This window comes from Anguilla rostrata, chromosome 8 (assembly GCF_018555375.3).
Source record: "Anguilla rostrata isolate EN2019 chromosome 8, ASM1855537v3, whole genome shotgun sequence".
NCBI classification, from domain to species: Eukaryota; Metazoa; Chordata; class Actinopteri; order Anguilliformes; family Anguillidae; genus Anguilla; species Anguilla rostrata.
In genome coordinates, this window is record NC_057940.1 from 1,907,390 (window position 1) to 1,924,879 (window position 17,490).

At 47.1% G+C, this 17,490-nt stretch overlaps 1 protein-coding gene across 2 annotated transcripts in view; it reads right to left on the reverse strand.

The window, feature by feature from the left end:
• Window positions 1-17,490, reverse strand: part of LOC135260509 (receptor-type tyrosine-protein phosphatase N2-like) — a 135,603-nt gene that overhangs the window by 83,675 nt on the left and 34,438 nt on the right. For both annotated transcript variants that reach the window (XM_064345774.1, XM_064345773.1), the window contains exons 4-11: window positions 15,421-15,520; window positions 12,134-12,293; window positions 10,415-10,778; window positions 9,777-10,028; window positions 9,158-9,198; window positions 7,595-7,959; window positions 6,612-6,698; window positions 2,656-2,735 (exon numbers count right to left, since the gene is read on the reverse strand). In XM_064345774.1, the coding sequence (XP_064201844.1) occupies window positions 2,656-2,735; window positions 6,612-6,698; window positions 7,595-7,959; window positions 9,158-9,198; window positions 9,777-10,028; window positions 10,415-10,778; window positions 12,134-12,293; window positions 15,421-15,520 (1,449 nt within the window). The remainder of the gene's footprint in view (window positions 1-2,655; window positions 2,736-6,611; window positions 6,699-7,594; window positions 7,960-9,157; window positions 9,199-9,776; window positions 10,029-10,414; window positions 10,779-12,133; window positions 12,294-15,420; window positions 15,521-17,490) is intronic.

The following is a 17,490-nucleotide window of genomic DNA, read 5'->3' on the forward strand; positions in this document are numbered from 1 at the left end:
GCGTGGACAGCGCTCTACAGGCTACGCCAGGAGACACCCCCCCCGCCTCCCTCTTCTTCTGTGGTTTTGAGTTGGAGCCGAGCCGCTGTACAGGGCGCTACCGCTAACATTTTTTCCAAGCAGCACATGCACTCCTATGAGTAGGAGCATGCTAATGAATCCTGAATTAGTGGACGTGCTCCTAAATCATTTCTCCAGTTAGCGCACGTCGGTTTTCAGGAGCAAACGATCCTAAAATGGAAGCACTGCAGAGGCGGGACCTCCAGGTTCTGGGACCAGGGCTTGCACAACAAACCCAGCGAGATGCCCAGGTCTCAGGATTCAACACAGGGCCCTCTTTGGAGAATAAGAAATGACGAATGATGGCACTTAAAATTGTGGTTCAAATTTAATGGTAAATGTTGACTGAGCCCAGGCCTAAATCTGTACCTGAATTTAGTTCCGACTGTACTCATTATCGATAGTTTATCAGCCATCGTCAGGCTGTGGATAACCCTGACCTTACCCAGCAAGCACTCATCAGATCCCACCCCAACTGGGACTCAAACCCGTGACCTTTGAACCCAGCTCCCTGCTGCTCTGGTTCTCCGCGCTGTGCGCTGGTGAACTGCCATGTGCTTCTCAAACTGTGAATCCGGTTACATCAGAAACGCCGCGAACCCACTCTCTCGCGAGTGACTAATCCGGCAGCATCCGAACCGAGAGGTTACATCACATCGTCACATCAAAAGAACCCACCCCCTACTTACACTGCTGGTTCGCTAAACAAAACATTTGCACAGAAGTGCGAATTTAACAAAAACACCCCATAAATTTTCCAAAAATTAGAGCGTTTTATCCGTTTATCCTTACATGCCCTGTTTACGAATATTCTAGAAAAACAAAGAATCACACACAGATAAACACAGTCAACGAACCCGACTGAGAACACATAACATGTCTGTGCAGACTCGATGTTTATTTATATATCCTGGGATAGAAAACAGAGTGCATAAAAATATATAAAAGCATAAGTATGTAAATAAGTGGATGGGTCGTTTGATGAGAGTCGCTGCCGCTGAGGACTGTGGGTAATCTGGATGAGTCAGTCTCACTTCCTGCTGGGTTTAATGGCAGGTTTGTGCAGTTTGATCCAGTCAGCGATGCAAGATTGTAGTGCCAGATGCAATTTGACCAGAATGTCAGGATTTCAGATTATTCATACAGGCCTGGTTAGTGGGCCCATGGGCCAATATAATATCCAGTGTGAGTAAATTATAGAAAAAATAATTAACCGTTAGTTTGAAATAAATTTGCGTATCACACCCCCCCCCCCCCAATCTGCGATGCGTTCCATTAGCTACAGCCTCCTCCCCCAGAGTCAGCAAGAGGTTCCGCGATTAGGGTAACAACCATAACCCCCCCCCCCTCAGTCCACCACCCAGTTGTGCTTGCAGTCCGATTTTGACTAATTCCAAATCTGGCAACCCTAGGGTCTGTATATTGGGATTCTCCTCACAGCCTACAGTACAGAAACTATTTTAGATACTACGACATCTTAGATACTACGATAGATCTTAGGTACTAGGATAGATCTTAGATACTAGGATAGATCTTAGGTACTAAGACAGATCTTACATACTAAAACAGATCTTAAAAGCTAAGACAGACCTAAGATGCTAAGACAGATCTTAGATACTAAGATAGATCTGTAGTTAATTATAGCACTAGGTACAATTTAGTCAGGAACATGGCGAGCATTGTTGGGCTGAATGGCCTGCTCTCGCCATTGTGCTGTGCTGGGCTGTGCTGTGCTGTGCTGCGCAGCGTTGCGTTTTGCTGTGCTGTGTTGTGTTGTGTTGTGTTGTGCTGTGCTACAGCCCAGAGCTCACCTGATCCGCTCTACCAGCCAAGTGTAACCGCAGGAAACAGAGTTTGTGGATTTCCACAGTATTTATTGATTGTTTTTTAAACAGGACACACGTCTCCCCCTTGTTTGGCCTCTTGTTTGGCCCCAGTATTAGAGCCTGTTATTTATTTGTGACCACTCAGGTGGTGGAACCGGGTCGCCTGTTTGAACAGGAGCGACATACTCTGTCAGTCATGTGTCACTGAGCAGGCCGACGCCCAGTACGGACACCCAGAGCAAACAGAGCGACTCCGGCGTCTCTAATCCCACCAGACGCGAGAACTCCAATGTGACCAACTGCCACCGCAGCATGGAAACAGCACTGAGGCGGTTCCCCTGCCCTCATTCCAGGGAAAGAAGACGGACTCGCTAATGTTTTAGCCTCCTATGACAGGGCTCACAGAGATAAACCAAATGCTTTCCAACCAATCACATCTACTCAGCAAAGTCAAGACTATGGGGAAGGTGAGAATCAGTATCGAGAGAGAGAAGGGAGAGGGTGGAGGGAGAGAGAGAGAGAGAGAGGAGAGAGGGAGGGAGACTGAGGGAGATGGAGAGGGATGGAGGGGGGGAGAGAGAGAGGGATGGAGGGAGAGGGGGAGAGAGAGTAGAGAGAGAAGGAGAGGGATTGAGGGAGAGAGATGGAGAGAGAGAGGGAAAGATGGAGGGAGAGGGGGAGAGAGAGAAGAGAGAGAGGGAGAGGGATGGAGAGAGAGAGAGAAAAAAAGATAGAGAGAAAGAGATGGAGAGAGAGAGAGTTCTCCTACCTGCAGCATTGGCCACATCTGCGGTGGAAACGTTCTGAGGGTTGGGATGCACTTTGAAGGTCACAGCTGAGCCCACCACTCTGCAACACGACCACAAACAGAGTGAGAACTGCACGCACGCACACACAGTACACACACAGATATGTACAGTACACACATATAATACACACACAAATATACATAAAATGCAGAATACACACACTTGCTTGCTCACTCACACTTTCTTTCACTCTCTCTCTCACTCATACATCTTCCATGGCTGAAGCTGATTTATGTTCCTTCATTTTTTTCTGGGATAGAGAACATGAAAGACCCGCCATTTCGGGAGTCTAAAGAGCTCTTCACCTCTTGTCAGCCTGTGCACGGCTGGAATCCCAGCTGTCGAAAGAGGTGTGCAGGATGCGCTCTCGACTCTCACAGCGGCAGCAAAAGTTTTTTGGAAAAATAATCACAGCTAATAAAAAATACCGCGCGCATCAGGCACCAGCAGAAACACGCACGAGCCCCGCATTCCGCAGACGGCACGAATCTTCAGGGTTAGATAAATATCAGCGGACACGCCGTACAGACATGCTCTTCCACTTTCTAATACAAACGAGTGTACTACTGTCCTGGGGGCATGAAGAATACCTACTGCAGTATTAAGTCTGTTTCCATTTATTTATTCTATTTTTATTCCTTGTAATTATTTTTACTTTAGCCTGCATGTATTGAGCGCTATAACTTTTTTTTTTTTTTAGTAAATTACCCAAATTTCATATTTATTTATCTTGGTCGCCTTTATTCTGGAAAGCGTTTTAAAGCACCGTATAAACAGTTGAGCGACGGAAAACGCGCGTTTTCAGGTTGTCCGAAGGTACGCTGAAATGCGCGTGATTCGCCATCACTTGGCAAGCTAAAAACATCGCGTGCCAGTCAACCTTGTGCAATTACGTAACTGCATCACTCACGGAAACGGCAGGGGTCGTGACACTCGTGTATTGTGTAAATCACACCGCAGAGTGACGCTTTGTCGAAAGAGCTGCGGGGCGGGAGAAACAGCGGGAGACGACGCAGAAGCCTCGCTCGCTGTGCCGGTGTCACGTGACCCATTTCACGCCATTCTGTCGCCGCTCCCCGGTCCCTCTCACAGGCAGATGCGAGGGCTTTGTGGCCAGGCTGAGGGGGGACACGTCACCCCCGCTTTTCTCAAGTGTACTGCACAGGGGGACGGCCGCTCGGTGCCAGCGTGTTACGCATTCCAAGCGGCTCGCATTGCCGCAGAAGAGTGCGCATTCTCACGAAATGTAATTCGCATTCGCGTCTGAGAAATAATTAATCAAACCCAGCGCCCCTACGAGTGTTTTCTCTTTTTTTCCCTCCACATTTGTGTGACTGAATTACCCATGTTGTTTTCCCCAGTTTGAATAATGATACGTTTCCAGGCACCCAACCATTCTACTGCTTGGAGCTTTTCGGTGGTAGGATACGAGCACGCTCCCATGAAAAGGACGCTGTTCAAGTTTTCCCAAATCGCAACGCGCATATCAAATGATGTTATTTATCAAAAATTTTCAAACTAATTTGATAGAAGTTGATGCCATGATGATGATGTAACAGTTCAGTTTGGGAGGAAATGAAGAAGTCAATTCGATTCTATATGACATACTAACGCACGGAATAAGGGAATCTCCCCACCTAGTGGTCACTGGTTCAAACTGCACGCGCGGGCATTATTTCATTATTTCGCAGATTATTCACGCTTTTTAAATGAGGCGCTAAAACGCGTGAATAAATGTTACGTTTATGACACCGAGTAAAAACGTAAAGACTCCCAAAGGAATCCAGCGGGGAATGTAGCCCCAAAGCCACAGACAATTTACGGTAGATGATTTTGCTTTCAAATAAAGTTTTTTTTTTTAAATGAATCAGTTCAGTTATTAACGGTATGGGACATTGTACAGTTCATTATGAAACAACCGTATATATTCGTTCAATTCTTTTTGAGTTATCACAAGGGATTACGATGGCATTCAACAGTGCTGATGGCAACTCTGACACAAAATAAAAAAGCTTTTAGAAAAATAATGACCATTTTGAGATAAATAACGGAAACTGGTCCAGTAAATCTGCCCTATCTCTAACAGTGGACAGGTCCATCAGTGTTAGACCAGCAGAATCCAGGGGCAAAAGGTTCTCATTCAGACCTGTCTAAAGTACTACAGGTATCTTTGCTTGGCTTTAACAAACTGACAGCGGTGCTTTTCCTCCCAGGCCTAACGGACAGAAACTCCCTGGTGAAGACACACACAGATCTGCGTCCCTCACAATGATCCATCATTTCAATATGAAGACCTTTTATTTCCAGGAGAAAACAGACAGACAAAAGATCCATTGATGAGACCTGACGGATGAGATGTGAATACTAATCAGCCACCTCCAGTTTTCCCTCTCTCTTTCTTTCTCTCCCTCACTCCCATCTCTCTCTCTCACTCACTCACTCACTCTTTATCCGATAGAAAACACCCAACACACACACACATTACTATTTCTACTACGCACAGCTGATGAAGTACATTAGCACTTCCATAGAGATTAGGACACAAATTGCAGTTGTACTATAGAAGATATAACAGACATAATTACAGATGCTTAAAGTCGGTAAACATTTGACAAGTGCTAGATTCTACAGAGCAGTTGATGGTCTAGCACTATTCACACCTGTGCTGTAGGTCTACACACACACACACGCACATACATACACACACACATTCACTCACTCACACACGCAGGCACGCACACACGCACTTACAGAGCAAAACAAAGACAGACAGACACAAAAAAACACCCAAAGACAGACAGGCATGCACACAAAATTTACTGAGGTAACCGATAAATTTTTTTTTTAAATAGACACCGCATCACTTCAGCTAGAAAGTAATATTTTGTCAGCGGGAGAACAGATGGTCGGACGATCGTTCTTGGAAACAGCGCAGGAAGCGGACGCGGTTCCGGATCGTAACGTTTTCGCGGGGGTTTGCCTGGAGCGCCACGAGATCACAGGCACGTCTACGAGCGCCTCTCGTCTCTCTAAACGGTTGCCCAGAATGCAACTGTTCATCTGACTCACGATGCCTTCAAGGCTCCAGCGCATCCTGAGAGAGCACCGAGCTTTAAAGGTGCACAGAACACCGCGCTTTAAAGGACCAGCACCCACACGGGGAAATGTACCCGGTTTTTAAGGAGAGGCGGTTCATCGAAAGTTCACTCGGGAAAATAAACGATTCTTGGTTCTACTTGAGAGGATTTCTTTTTTGTCAATAACTGCCGCTCGGGCAAGTTTCAGCTTTTCAGTGCTTTTTCGATAAAATATGCTCGCCTTTAAAAAAATAATAAGAGCAAGCTAGAAGATAAAAGGGCCATATTATGGGTTGTTCAGACAGTTAAAAACTTGTGAACAACACTGAATGGGCCACTGAATATTTCCTGACTCCATAAAGGGAGAGCAACTCAAATGAACTCAATAATGGTAAGACACTAAGAGCACTGAGGTTTTTTTTTAGCATGTGCTCAACCTTTCAGCACATGCAAAACTAATAACACAACCAATGATTGGTGCAAAACAAACACCATGACCAATCACTGGCCATGTTATTAGTTTTGCAGATGCTGAACTAAAACAGATTTTGCACATTGTTAATGGCCTTGGACGTAAAATCCAGAAATCACTGTAAAATGAACATTAACTTTTATTGTGTAACTAATGCACGCTAGCTGGCATACCTTTTCTTGGTCTAACGCTTTCTTTAAAATATAACTTCTGTATTTCCTTGGCTAAGGCAATGCTGGTTTGATAATGGGCGAACAAGTCATTATTTACACCCACAGCCACAGTCCTCTCATTGTGTCAGATGACTCACACACACACACAGACAAGCAAAGCAGAGATAAATAAAAAAGGACTGAGGTGTACGTACGAGAGCTCCAGGAAGTCGGTCATCTGCAGCCTGACGCTGTGCGCCAGGAGCTCCATCAGGTGCAGGGCCTGGTCCGTGGGGAGCGAGCTGGGGAGAGCGGGAGAGAGACCGCAGCGTTAAAATAAATAATACATTTTAAAAAAGGAATTGATCAGCTGTCCCTGGTGACTCTGCACCCTCAGCCTGTTAGGGGGGGTGGGCTGAACCCCCACACACTCCATCCCGGTCACACTCCGAGCTGGGTCTCCAGGGGGCCACCTGGGCTCAGGTGCATCTCCCACCCCCGCCCCCCCCCACCCCCCCACCCCCAGGATGAATCACCTCAGCGCTCCAGCAACGAGACAGACATCGAGGTGCAGACGGAATAGCTACAGAGCACTACACAGCGCTACGGTACCGCTGAACAGCTGTGGGGGAGCGCAGGGATGAGTCACCCCATAAAAAATGCATCTGGGACCTTTCTGAAAATATTTATGAAGATATGGACAGTTTCTATATACAGACCCCCATGTCTTACCGTGAGGCGCAGCAGGTGTGTCCACTGCATAAGCTCTGAGCTGCTGATTCACTTGGAATGATAATCTGTTAATATTATTGTTATTATTGTTATTATTATTATTAATTTGAGCCCATCATTCAGGTACGAAACATAGAAATAACTGTGGCCACAAACTGAGTTGGTGATGATGTAGAGATAATGTATTGGGATGGAGATGTACACACTCTGAGTCTGTGATGAAGTAGAGATAATGTATTGGGATAGAGATGTACTCACTCTGAGTTGGTGATGATGTACAGATAATGTATTGGGATGGAGATACACTCACTGTGAGTCGGTGATGATGTAGAGATAATGTATTGGTACAGAGATGTACTCACTCTGAGTCTGTGATGATGTAGAGATAATGTACTGGGATAGAGATGTACTCACTGTGAGTCGCTGATGAAGTAGAGATAATGTACTGGTACAGAGATGCACTCACTCTGAGTCGGTGATGATATAGCCGTAGTCGGCCTCCCTCTCGGCTGCAGACACGGTCTTCACGTCGAGCTCCAGCTCCTGCTCGATTCGCATGTCCTTCTTCCGCGGCTCCGCCAGCATTCCGGCCGGGGCCCCGCCCCCTAGCCCGCGGTCGCCGGGGGCGACGGGCGCCGGCAGCAGGGGCACATCATCGTCCTTCTTCTGCACGGCCAGGTCCTTACGGGTGGTCCGGCTCTTCACGTTCTCCACCCCCACGGCTGGCCCCGCCCCCAGCTCCGCCTCCTTCGCGGCTCCCGCATCCAACTGGGCGTCGCCGAAGTTGTTCTTGTCCAGGTACTCGAGCAGCTTGTTAATCAAGCCAGCGTCCTTCAAAACACAACACAACACAATAAAATACAGCACAACACAACACAACATATTACATTACAAGCATTTAGCAGACACTCTTATCCAGAGCAACTTACCCAACTTTTACACAGCATTTACACTGCATCCATTTATACAGCTGGCTATACAATGAAACAGTCCAGATTTAGTACCTTGCTCAAGCGCACAATGGCAGCATCCTACCTGGAAATCAAACCTGTGACCTTTATGTTACAAGACCGGTTCCTTAGCCATTATACCTCTGTCGCAATACAACACTGGCTCTCTCAACCTGCCACCTAATCATCCCCCAGTTTAATTAGCTAATAATCATTCTCTTCCTCAATTATTAACCAATTAAACTAGGGGATGCTAACTGTTCTCTGACTCTCTACCAAAGCTGATGTGGTGACTGTTCTGGTGCAAAATGGCTGCCGTGCATCACCCAGGTGGATGCTACACATTGGTGGTGTTAGATAAGATTTCCCTCATCACTGTGAAGTGCTTTGAGTGCAAGTAGTACATATAAATGCGAGGCATTATTATTATCATAATTTTATTACAACACAATATTAATTTATTCCCCCTTCTTGGGAAAAGGCTCAGTATAATAAGGTCTTAAAGGTTATACATGAAGAAATGGCTTTATTGGGCTTGAATACTGTGGTCTCACATATAATGGCAGAAGAATGTAGAACAATGCTTAGAACCGTTTACTGACGGGGATGTTGGCAAGGTTTATTGCAGCTGAACACCTGAAACGGAGTGTAGCAGAGTGGGTAAGGAACAGGGCTTGTAGCCAAAAGGTCGGAGGTTCGATTCCCGGGTAGGACACTGCCGCTGTACCCTTGAGCAAGGTACTTAACCTACATTGCTTCAGTATATATCCAGCTGTATAAATGGATACAATGTAAAGTGCTATGTAAAAGTTGTGTAAGTCGCTCTGGATAAGAGCGTCTGCTAAATTACTGTAATGTAATGTAATGAAAGGTCCAGGTCACCCATAACCTGGAGCTTTTTAACACAGAAACGTAAATGTCATCAAGGCTTTCAGAAGGAAAACGCCTCTGTTTGGCTATTTGACTAAAATCTGCATAACGGTAAAATGTGACACATTTATCATGTCAGAGTTCTCCTTGACGTGCGCTCGATCTTCAGAAATAAAATGAAAAATTTAAGTGTTAAAGCAATGGAGCACCTTGTCATCGGAGTTTGGCTTTTCTTCACTCATCTGTCGCTCTGTCAACAGAAAGAAGAACAGTGTTTACCCCCAAAAATGACACCGCAGATCACAGACTGATGAGCTCAAAAAAAGGGAGGTGCAAAATACTGACACACTGATTCAAAAACTTTTGATTGGTTCACAGGTCAGTGATTGACAGTACAAGTCAGCACCACCCAAGGTTAATCAATATCACAATATATAAATCAATACGGCAAAGCTATTATTATTATTATTAGCCATGCATACATGCTTTACTAGGGCTGCCCAACCCTGTTCCTGAAGATCTACCATCCTGTATGTTTTCAGTCGAACCCTAACAAAGCACACCTCATTCAACAGCTAGACATTTCCTTGAGCTGCTAGCTAGTAGAATCAGATGGGCCAAATTATGATTAAAATGAAAGAATAAGGAATAAAGAATAAGTTTGGGCAGCCCAGTTTCACCCCCATGTGCTCTACAGTCTTTTGCTGAGGACGTCCTGCAACAGCGAACACTCAAAAACAGGCTTTAGGGGGCTGGTGGCGAAACCATGCTGGGCACTCAACCTGCCCAACCCCCTGCCCCTACCAGGCCCTAGCGCAGGAGCTGTACCGTTCAGTGCGTCATCCTCCTGCAGCGCCCCCTGCTGGTCCGGCTGAGCGACGGACGCAGGTCCTCTCTTGGAGTCCCTCAGGTTGTTCCCGGGCGGCCCCCCTGCCCCGCCCCCGCCCCCGCCATCTTCGTCCACCACCTGCAGGGCGTTGGCGATGACGTCGGCCAGCTGGTCCAGCTCCGCCCCGTTCAGGGCTTCCACGTTCACGTCGTGCTTCCCCAGCTGCGTCACCACGCTCTGGATGAACTTCTCTGCAAATGGAAAAAAACTTTGAGGGCTAAACAAACTGCAGCGAGGGCGGCACGGTGGTGCAGTGGGGCGCATTCTCGCCTCAAAGCCAGAAGGTCCCGGGATCGAAATGGGAAAAATATTAAAATTCTGGAAAATTTTATTGCCTCAATTTTTAGGTACCCTTTTCATCATGACATAAAATTGCCACATATTTTGATCTTTTTGCCGTGAATGATACTTCAGTATCACTTTTGTCAACCTCTGATTATTATTATTAGTATTATCATTATTATTACTATTTGTATTTATATTATTATTATCATCATTATATTATTTTTATTATTATTATTATTATTATTATTATTATCATTATTGGTGGCATTATTATTATTGTTATTATCATTACCGTCCACCAGGCTGAGGGGGCCCTTGGCAGGGGGCTGGCTGGTCCCAGGTCTGAAGAGCAGTCTCTGGGCTGCGGGTCTGGGCTGTTTGGGCCGGTCAGCCGAACCCTGGCCCAGCGGGGGGCGACCGTGGTACCCGTCCGCGCTCTCCTTCGGGCTGCTCGGGAAGGGGCGTGGCCTGCTGCTGTAAGGGGCGGGGCTGAGGGCAGGGCCGGGGGCGGGCTTCTGGGCCAGGTAGCGCTGCAGGGCAGCCAGGAGGAGCCGCCCGTCGTCCGACCGGTCGTCCGGGTCCCTCCCCTTCCCCTTCGCCTGGGCCTTCGCCGGGGCGTAGACTTTCAACGGGCGTCCCGCGGGGAGGCCGTCGTTCTGCGAAACAGTGACGTCGTCGTACGTTTAAAGCGCAGATAACGACACTGACAATGACAACAGCAGCAACAGCTACAACAACCGCAACCCGTACCGCCAACAACAGTGGTCACAGAGATGAGGAGGAACAGCAAGAAGAAGAAACAGCAACGGCAACAAAACCAACCACAGCAACAACAAAAACAACCGCAACGGCAACAAAACCAACCGCAGCAACAAAAACAACCGCAATGGCAACAAAACCAACCGCAGCAACAACAAAAACAACCACAATGGCAACAAAACCAACAAAAGCAACAGCAATGATAACAACGACAAACCAACAGAAATACAACTACAACAGCAACAAAATCATCAAATACAGGAAAGCAAAAACAACAAGAAAAACAATAACGATAGCAAAAATTACAACAAAAACAGAAGCAACAGCAACAAAAACAACACCAGAATGTGACCTGCCGGATTGTTGTATAAATATGCATAGTACTTCAGTCTCTCTCTTCATATGAGCGATTCTCCACAGTCAGGACAACAAATGAATCATTCAGATCCACAACTCCTGACCCCTCGGCCCTCCCCACGTCCTGACCCCCCCCCCCCATCCGCCCCCACCCCAAAACCAGGGGCCCTGATCACCACCCCCCGAGTTTGGAGAAGAAAAGAGGATTCTCTCCCGCCCCCGCGACGCCAGGAGCATCAATACCCGCCTCCCAGCAGGGATGGACCCTGCCTCAGTCACACGGGGGCCACGTCTCACACCCCTCCCCAAAAATAAAAAACTTTTTGGCTGGAAGCAGGGTTATTAATTAGAGGGCTGAACTCCTGAACTTTGGGACTGGAACGTCAGGAGGGGGTGATAATAATGCAGCAGGAAACGATTGCAGTCCCCCCCCCCCCATACCCCCCGTCCCCCAGCCCTCAGAGGCCCCTGTCCTGTCCACTCGCACCGGTCCCACACTGGGAAGCACAACGGAGGGGCGTATAAAAAATGATAACTTCCTCTCTGGGGGGGTAATCCATGCGTGGCGGGGCTAAAACCGAACACAAAAACAAAAAGGGGGGAGGTGGGGGGGTAGCTGGGGGGTGAATATTGACCCAGCTGCCAGGAACATGGTGCCCCTGACGAGACAGATCTTCCTCTGGTGTTTATCAGGTGGGATGGTGGGGGGGGGGGGGGGGGGGTTCAGCTGGGACGGGGGGGGGGTTGGGATGGATGGGGGTTGCTGGCTTTGGTCCAGTGGATGAGGAAACTGGGACTGGTGGGAAGGGCGGGGCTAGCTCTGGAGTGTGGTCCGTTGGCTTTTAGGGTGTGGCCTGTTGGCTCTTGGGGCTGGGGGACGCCTGTTGGCTCTCACCTGTCTCATCTCGGCGTTGGTCCTGGGTCCGGTGGGCGGGGCAGGGGGGGCTGCTTGGGGGAGGAGCCCCAGACGCTGCAGGTACTTCAGGGACCTGCCAAGCTCCGCCTCCTCTTCCATCTTCAGCTTCCTGTTTCCGCTGTCAGTCGAGCCGGGCAACCTATAGGGGAGAAGGGGGGGCGGAGCCATGCTTTCCAAACCGAATCCAGTGCCAGTTTGTGAATCTCTCTCCACCGCTCTCCCTCTTTCCTTCTCTCTCTCCCTCTAATTCAGAAATGCTTTTCGGCAGGAAATACTTGAGCGATTACCTATTTCTGTATGTTGTATCATCATATTGGCCATATCAGCCAATATCAACATAACCCCAATATGAATACATAGCCTTAGTAAACACTATGTACAACTTTGGCGGCAACAACAACAATAACAATAATCATAATAATTGCAATAATTTTTGTGCAAAATGATTCTAAAAGATTCAAATGTGTTAACATATTGCCCTCATCAGTGAGATCGTGCTGGGTGCTAATGGCAGGTGTAATTAACCCAAACTAAAGCATCACTACAGGTGCACAGACGGACTCTGAATCTAACGTTGGTGGACGGCTGCTCTGTAGAATAGTGTATGTTTAGTGGATGTTCCTGTTCTGTACTGTAGTGTGTGTTTGGTGGATGTTCCTGCTCTGTACTGTAGTGTGTGTTTGGTGGATGTTCCTGCTCTGTACTGTAGTGTGTGTTTAGAGGATGTTCCTGCTCTGTACTGTAGTGTGTGTTTGGTGGATGTTCCTGCTCTGTACTGTAGTGTGTGTTTAGTGGATGTTCCTGCTCTGTACTGTAGTGTGTGTTTAGTGGATGTTCCTGCTCTGTACTGTAGTGTGTTTGGTGGATGTTCCTGCTCTGTACTGTAGTGTGTGTTTAGGGATGTTCCTGCTCTGTACTGTAGTGTGTGTTTGGTGGATGTTCCTGCTCTGTACTGTAGTGTGTGTTTAGTGGATGTCCTGCTCTGTACTGTGTGTGTGTTAGTGGATGTTCCTGCTCTGTACTGTAGTGTGTGTTTGGTGGATGTTCCTGCTCTGTACTGTAGTGTGTTTTTAGAGGATGTTCCTGCTCTGTACTGTAGTGTGTATTTAGTGGATGTTCCTGCTCTGTACTGTAGTGTGTGTTTAGAGGATGTTCCTGTTCTGTACTGTAGTGTGTGTTTGGTGGATGGCTGCTCTGTACTGTAGTGTGTGTTTGGTGGATGTTCCTGCTCTGTACTGTAGTGTGTGTTTGGCGGATGTTCCTGCTCTGTACTGTAGTGTGTGTTTGGTGGATGTTCCTGCTCTGTACTGTAGTGTGTGTTTGGTGGGTGCCCTGCTCTGTACTGTAGTGTGTGTTTGGTGGATGTTCCTGCTCTGTACTGTAGAGTGTGTTTGGTGGATGTTCCTGCTCTGTACTGTAGTGTGTGTTTAGAGGATGTGCCTGCTCTGTACTGTAGTGTGTGTTTAGAGGATGTTCCTGCTCTGTACTGTAGTGTGTGTTTAGAGGATGTGCCTGCTCTGTACTGTAGTGTGTGTTTGGTGGATGTTCCTGCTCTGTACTGTAGTGTGTGTTTAGAGGGATGTTCCTGTCTGTAAGGTGTTGTGTGTGGTTTGGTGGATGTGCTGCTCTGTACTGTAGTGTGTGTTTGGTGGATGGCTGCTCTGTACTGTAGTGTGTGTTTGGTGGATGTTCCTGCTCTGTACTGTAGTGTGTGTTTGGTGGATGTTCCTGCTCTGTACTGTAGTGTGTGTTTGGTGGATGTTCCTGCTCTGTACTGTAGTGTGTGTTTAGAGGATGTTCCTGCTCTGTACTGTAGTGTGTGTTTGGTGGATGTTCCTGCTCTGTACTGTAGTGTGTGTTTGGTGGATGTCCTGCTCTGTACTGTAGTGTGTGTTTGGTGGATGTTCCTGCTCTGTACTGTAGTGTGTGTTTGGTGGATGGCTGCTCTGTACTGTAGTGGTGTTTGGTGATGGCTGCTTGTACGTTGTGTTTGGTGATGCCTGCTCTGTACTGTAGTGTGTGTTTGGTGGATGTTCCTGCTCTGTACTGTAGTGTGTGTTTGGTGGATGGCTGCTCTGTACTGTAGTGTGTGTTTAGTGGATGTTCCTGCTCTGTACTGTAGTGTGTGTTTGGTGGATGTTCCTGCTCTGTACTGTAGTGTGTGTTTGGTGGATGTTCCTGCTCGTACTGTAGTGTGTGTTTGGTGGATGGCTGCTCTGTACTGTTGTGTGTTTGGTGGATGCCCTGCTCTGTACTGTAGTGTGTGTTTGGTGGATGTTCCTGCTCTGTACTGTAGTGTGTGTTTGGTGGATGTTCCTGCTCTGTACTGTAGTGTGTGTTTGGTGGATGTTCCTGCTCTGTACTGTAGTGTGTGTTTGGTGGATGTTCCTGCTCTGTACTGTAGTGTGTGTTTGGTGGATGGCTGCTCTGTACTGTTGTGTGTTTGGTGGATGCCCTGCTCTGTACTGTAGTGTGTGTTTGGTGGATGTTCCTGCTCTGTACTGTAGTGTGTGTTTGGTGGATGGCTGCTCTGTACTGTTGTGTGTTTGGTGGATGCCCTGCTCTGTACTGTAGTGTGTGTTTGGTGGATGTTCCTGCTCTGTACTGTAGTGTGTGTTTAGTGGATGTTCCTGCTCTGTACTGTAGTGTGTGTTTGGTGGATGCTGCTCTGTACTGTAGTGTGTGTTTGGTGGATGTTCTGCTCTGTACTGTAGTGTGTGTTTGTGGATGTTCTGCTCTGTACTGTAGTGTGTGTTTGGGGATGTCCTGCTCTGTACTGTAGTGTGTGTTTGGTGGATGTTCTGCTCTGTACTGTAGTGTGTGTTTGGGGATGCTGCTCTGTACTGTAGTGTGTGTTTAGAGGATGTTCCTGCTCTGTACTGTAGTGTGTTGGGATGCTGTTATGAGTGTTTGGCGGTGCTGCTCTGTACTGTAGTGTGTGTTTGAGGATGCTGCTCTGTACTGTAGTGTGTGTTTGGTGGATGGCTGCTCTGTACTGTAGTGTGTGTTTAGTGGATGTTCCTGCTCTGTACTGTAGTGTGTGTTTGGCGGATGGCTGCTCTGTAGTGTAGTGTGTGTTTGGTGGATGCCCTGCTCTGTACTGTAGTGTGTGTTTAGAGGATGTTCCTGCTCTGTACTGTAGTGTGTGTTTAGGGATGGTCTGCTCTGTACTGTAGTGTGTGTTTGATGGATTCTGCTGGTACTTGTAGGCTGTCTAGAGTGATTGGCGGATACTGAGAGGGGAAGGGAGCGGAGTCAAAGCTGACCTGGACAGGCTGGACTCTGGCAGTCCGTAGGAAACTCTCCGCAGTTTGGACAGCTCCTTGGAAATGGCCTGCTGAGCTGTGTCATCTTCCCAAGTTAAACCTGCACCAGACGGAACAGAGAATACAGTAAGAAACATAATGACCAGCTGCGGTGGAAAGTCCAAGGGTCAGAAAATAAAAGTCCTGCCGTGTGTTTCTTCCACCCATGAACTCTGCTGATTTCACTAATTAGTGTACTACCTGCTGGCTGAAGAATAGTGATTGGAACATGATACCGGGGAGGACTTTTACTTTCTGAACCTGAGATTTTCCACCTCTGTTGACCAGGACTATTTCAGCCAATGGAGGTTCGTCATGGGGTAGGAAAAATGTCTGGATTTCATGCCAACTTCAGCTCCTAATTATTTAATCAGCCCCAATGACCAATCATTCATGAGCTCTGACATGTCAGATAAATTACATGATAAGCTCATGAATGACACCCGATGACCGTCTCAGTATCTCTCCATGAAAAGCTTTACTGTGGTATAATCTAGGAGTGAAATAGCATTAGCGCTAACGAGCTAACTGAGCCAGGGGGTAACTGTGAGAAATAAAAACCTGCTGAACACCAAACCTCCAGGTATGGAACGGCCCATCTCTGGTCTAGAATGCATCGAGTAGTTCATCTAGTCTGGAGCTGGAGACCCACAAGCTGTTCTATGCACTGAAAAATCTTTGTAGAAAACTTCTTTTTATAAAAAATAAACTTCCTGATGTCAGGATGTTTAGCTCATTTACACCTGTGCCCCTTTTTGCTCAACTTACACGAACCGATGTTCTGAAGTTCTCTTGTCGTTTCCGTTGTTAACTTTGTTCATCCCTCCCATGAATTAAAAACTTTAATTAAATCCCTCTTTTTAATACCCATAAATGAATTTTAAAACCTCAATCAAATTTCCCCCGTGTACCGTCTTGCGGTGTAGAGTCAAGTTCGCTCTGCTAAAACAGTACGAATACCTTTGAGCTGACAGAATTCTTCACACAGACCCCACCCTTCTCCTGGTGGGCCTACACACACTATGTGCCCCAGTTGCAGCCCCCCCGTCAAGTTGAGAAAACAGCATAGCGAGGACTCGAACCCGGGATCATCAGGCCACAGAGGCACTTAAGGTGAGTACCTGTACACACTGAGCCACTTCGTAGCTCTGGAAACCCCCCAGTGAAAAACAAACCTTACAAACCCAGCAAACCTTGGGGAGCATTCCGGTTTGACTACCAGCTGGTAGCGAGTTAACGCCACGATGGAAACACTCACCGAATTATCTTTGATGATTCTTATGTTTCCAAAACATTTCTTTCAAGGTCAGACAAAATAATTCTTGTCTTTCTCTCCTGCTTGGGGAACAGATCTAGTGGCTCAAGAGTTTAGCGGGTTTTATTCTCAGTTGGGGCACAGCTATAGTGCCCTTGGGAAAGATTGTTAACCTGAAGGGATTCTATATATATTTTTTTTTATTTCCAACAGTAATAATTGATTCTTGATTGAAAATTGTGTACCGCTCCAGATAGGAACACTAGCCAAACACCAAAAAATAAAAAATACTTTCAATCCCTTCCTTTATGCGGGTCTATAAATACCCTCTGTATATTATATACAGCAGAGGGGGAAAAACATCTCTATATACGCACATTAGACTCATTTTTCATCCTCACACTGAGCTATGCTAATTTGTTTTCATGGATACCGGATGAAAGTCGGGAGAAATGCGGACCGTTGAGAAACGCGTCCCATGATCCCATTGAGCGCGACACAGAAGGTGTGCGGCCAGCCGTTTGGAAGCGGTCCAAACACATTTACCACGGACAGGAAGCGAGTTTCCATTTTTTTTTAAAACCCTGACCGCATCCATGCATCACTACACCCGCCCCCCAAAAAACAGAGAGGGGTGTTCCTCCTTCAATGAGCAGGACGCTAAATAGCCGAAGTGAATTAGGTCTTTAATAGGGATCGGGCACTAGTGTATAGCACAATTGTTTTAGTTTTTTGTAATTTTTTTGCGCGAGAGCTGACAGCGTATGACACTGGCG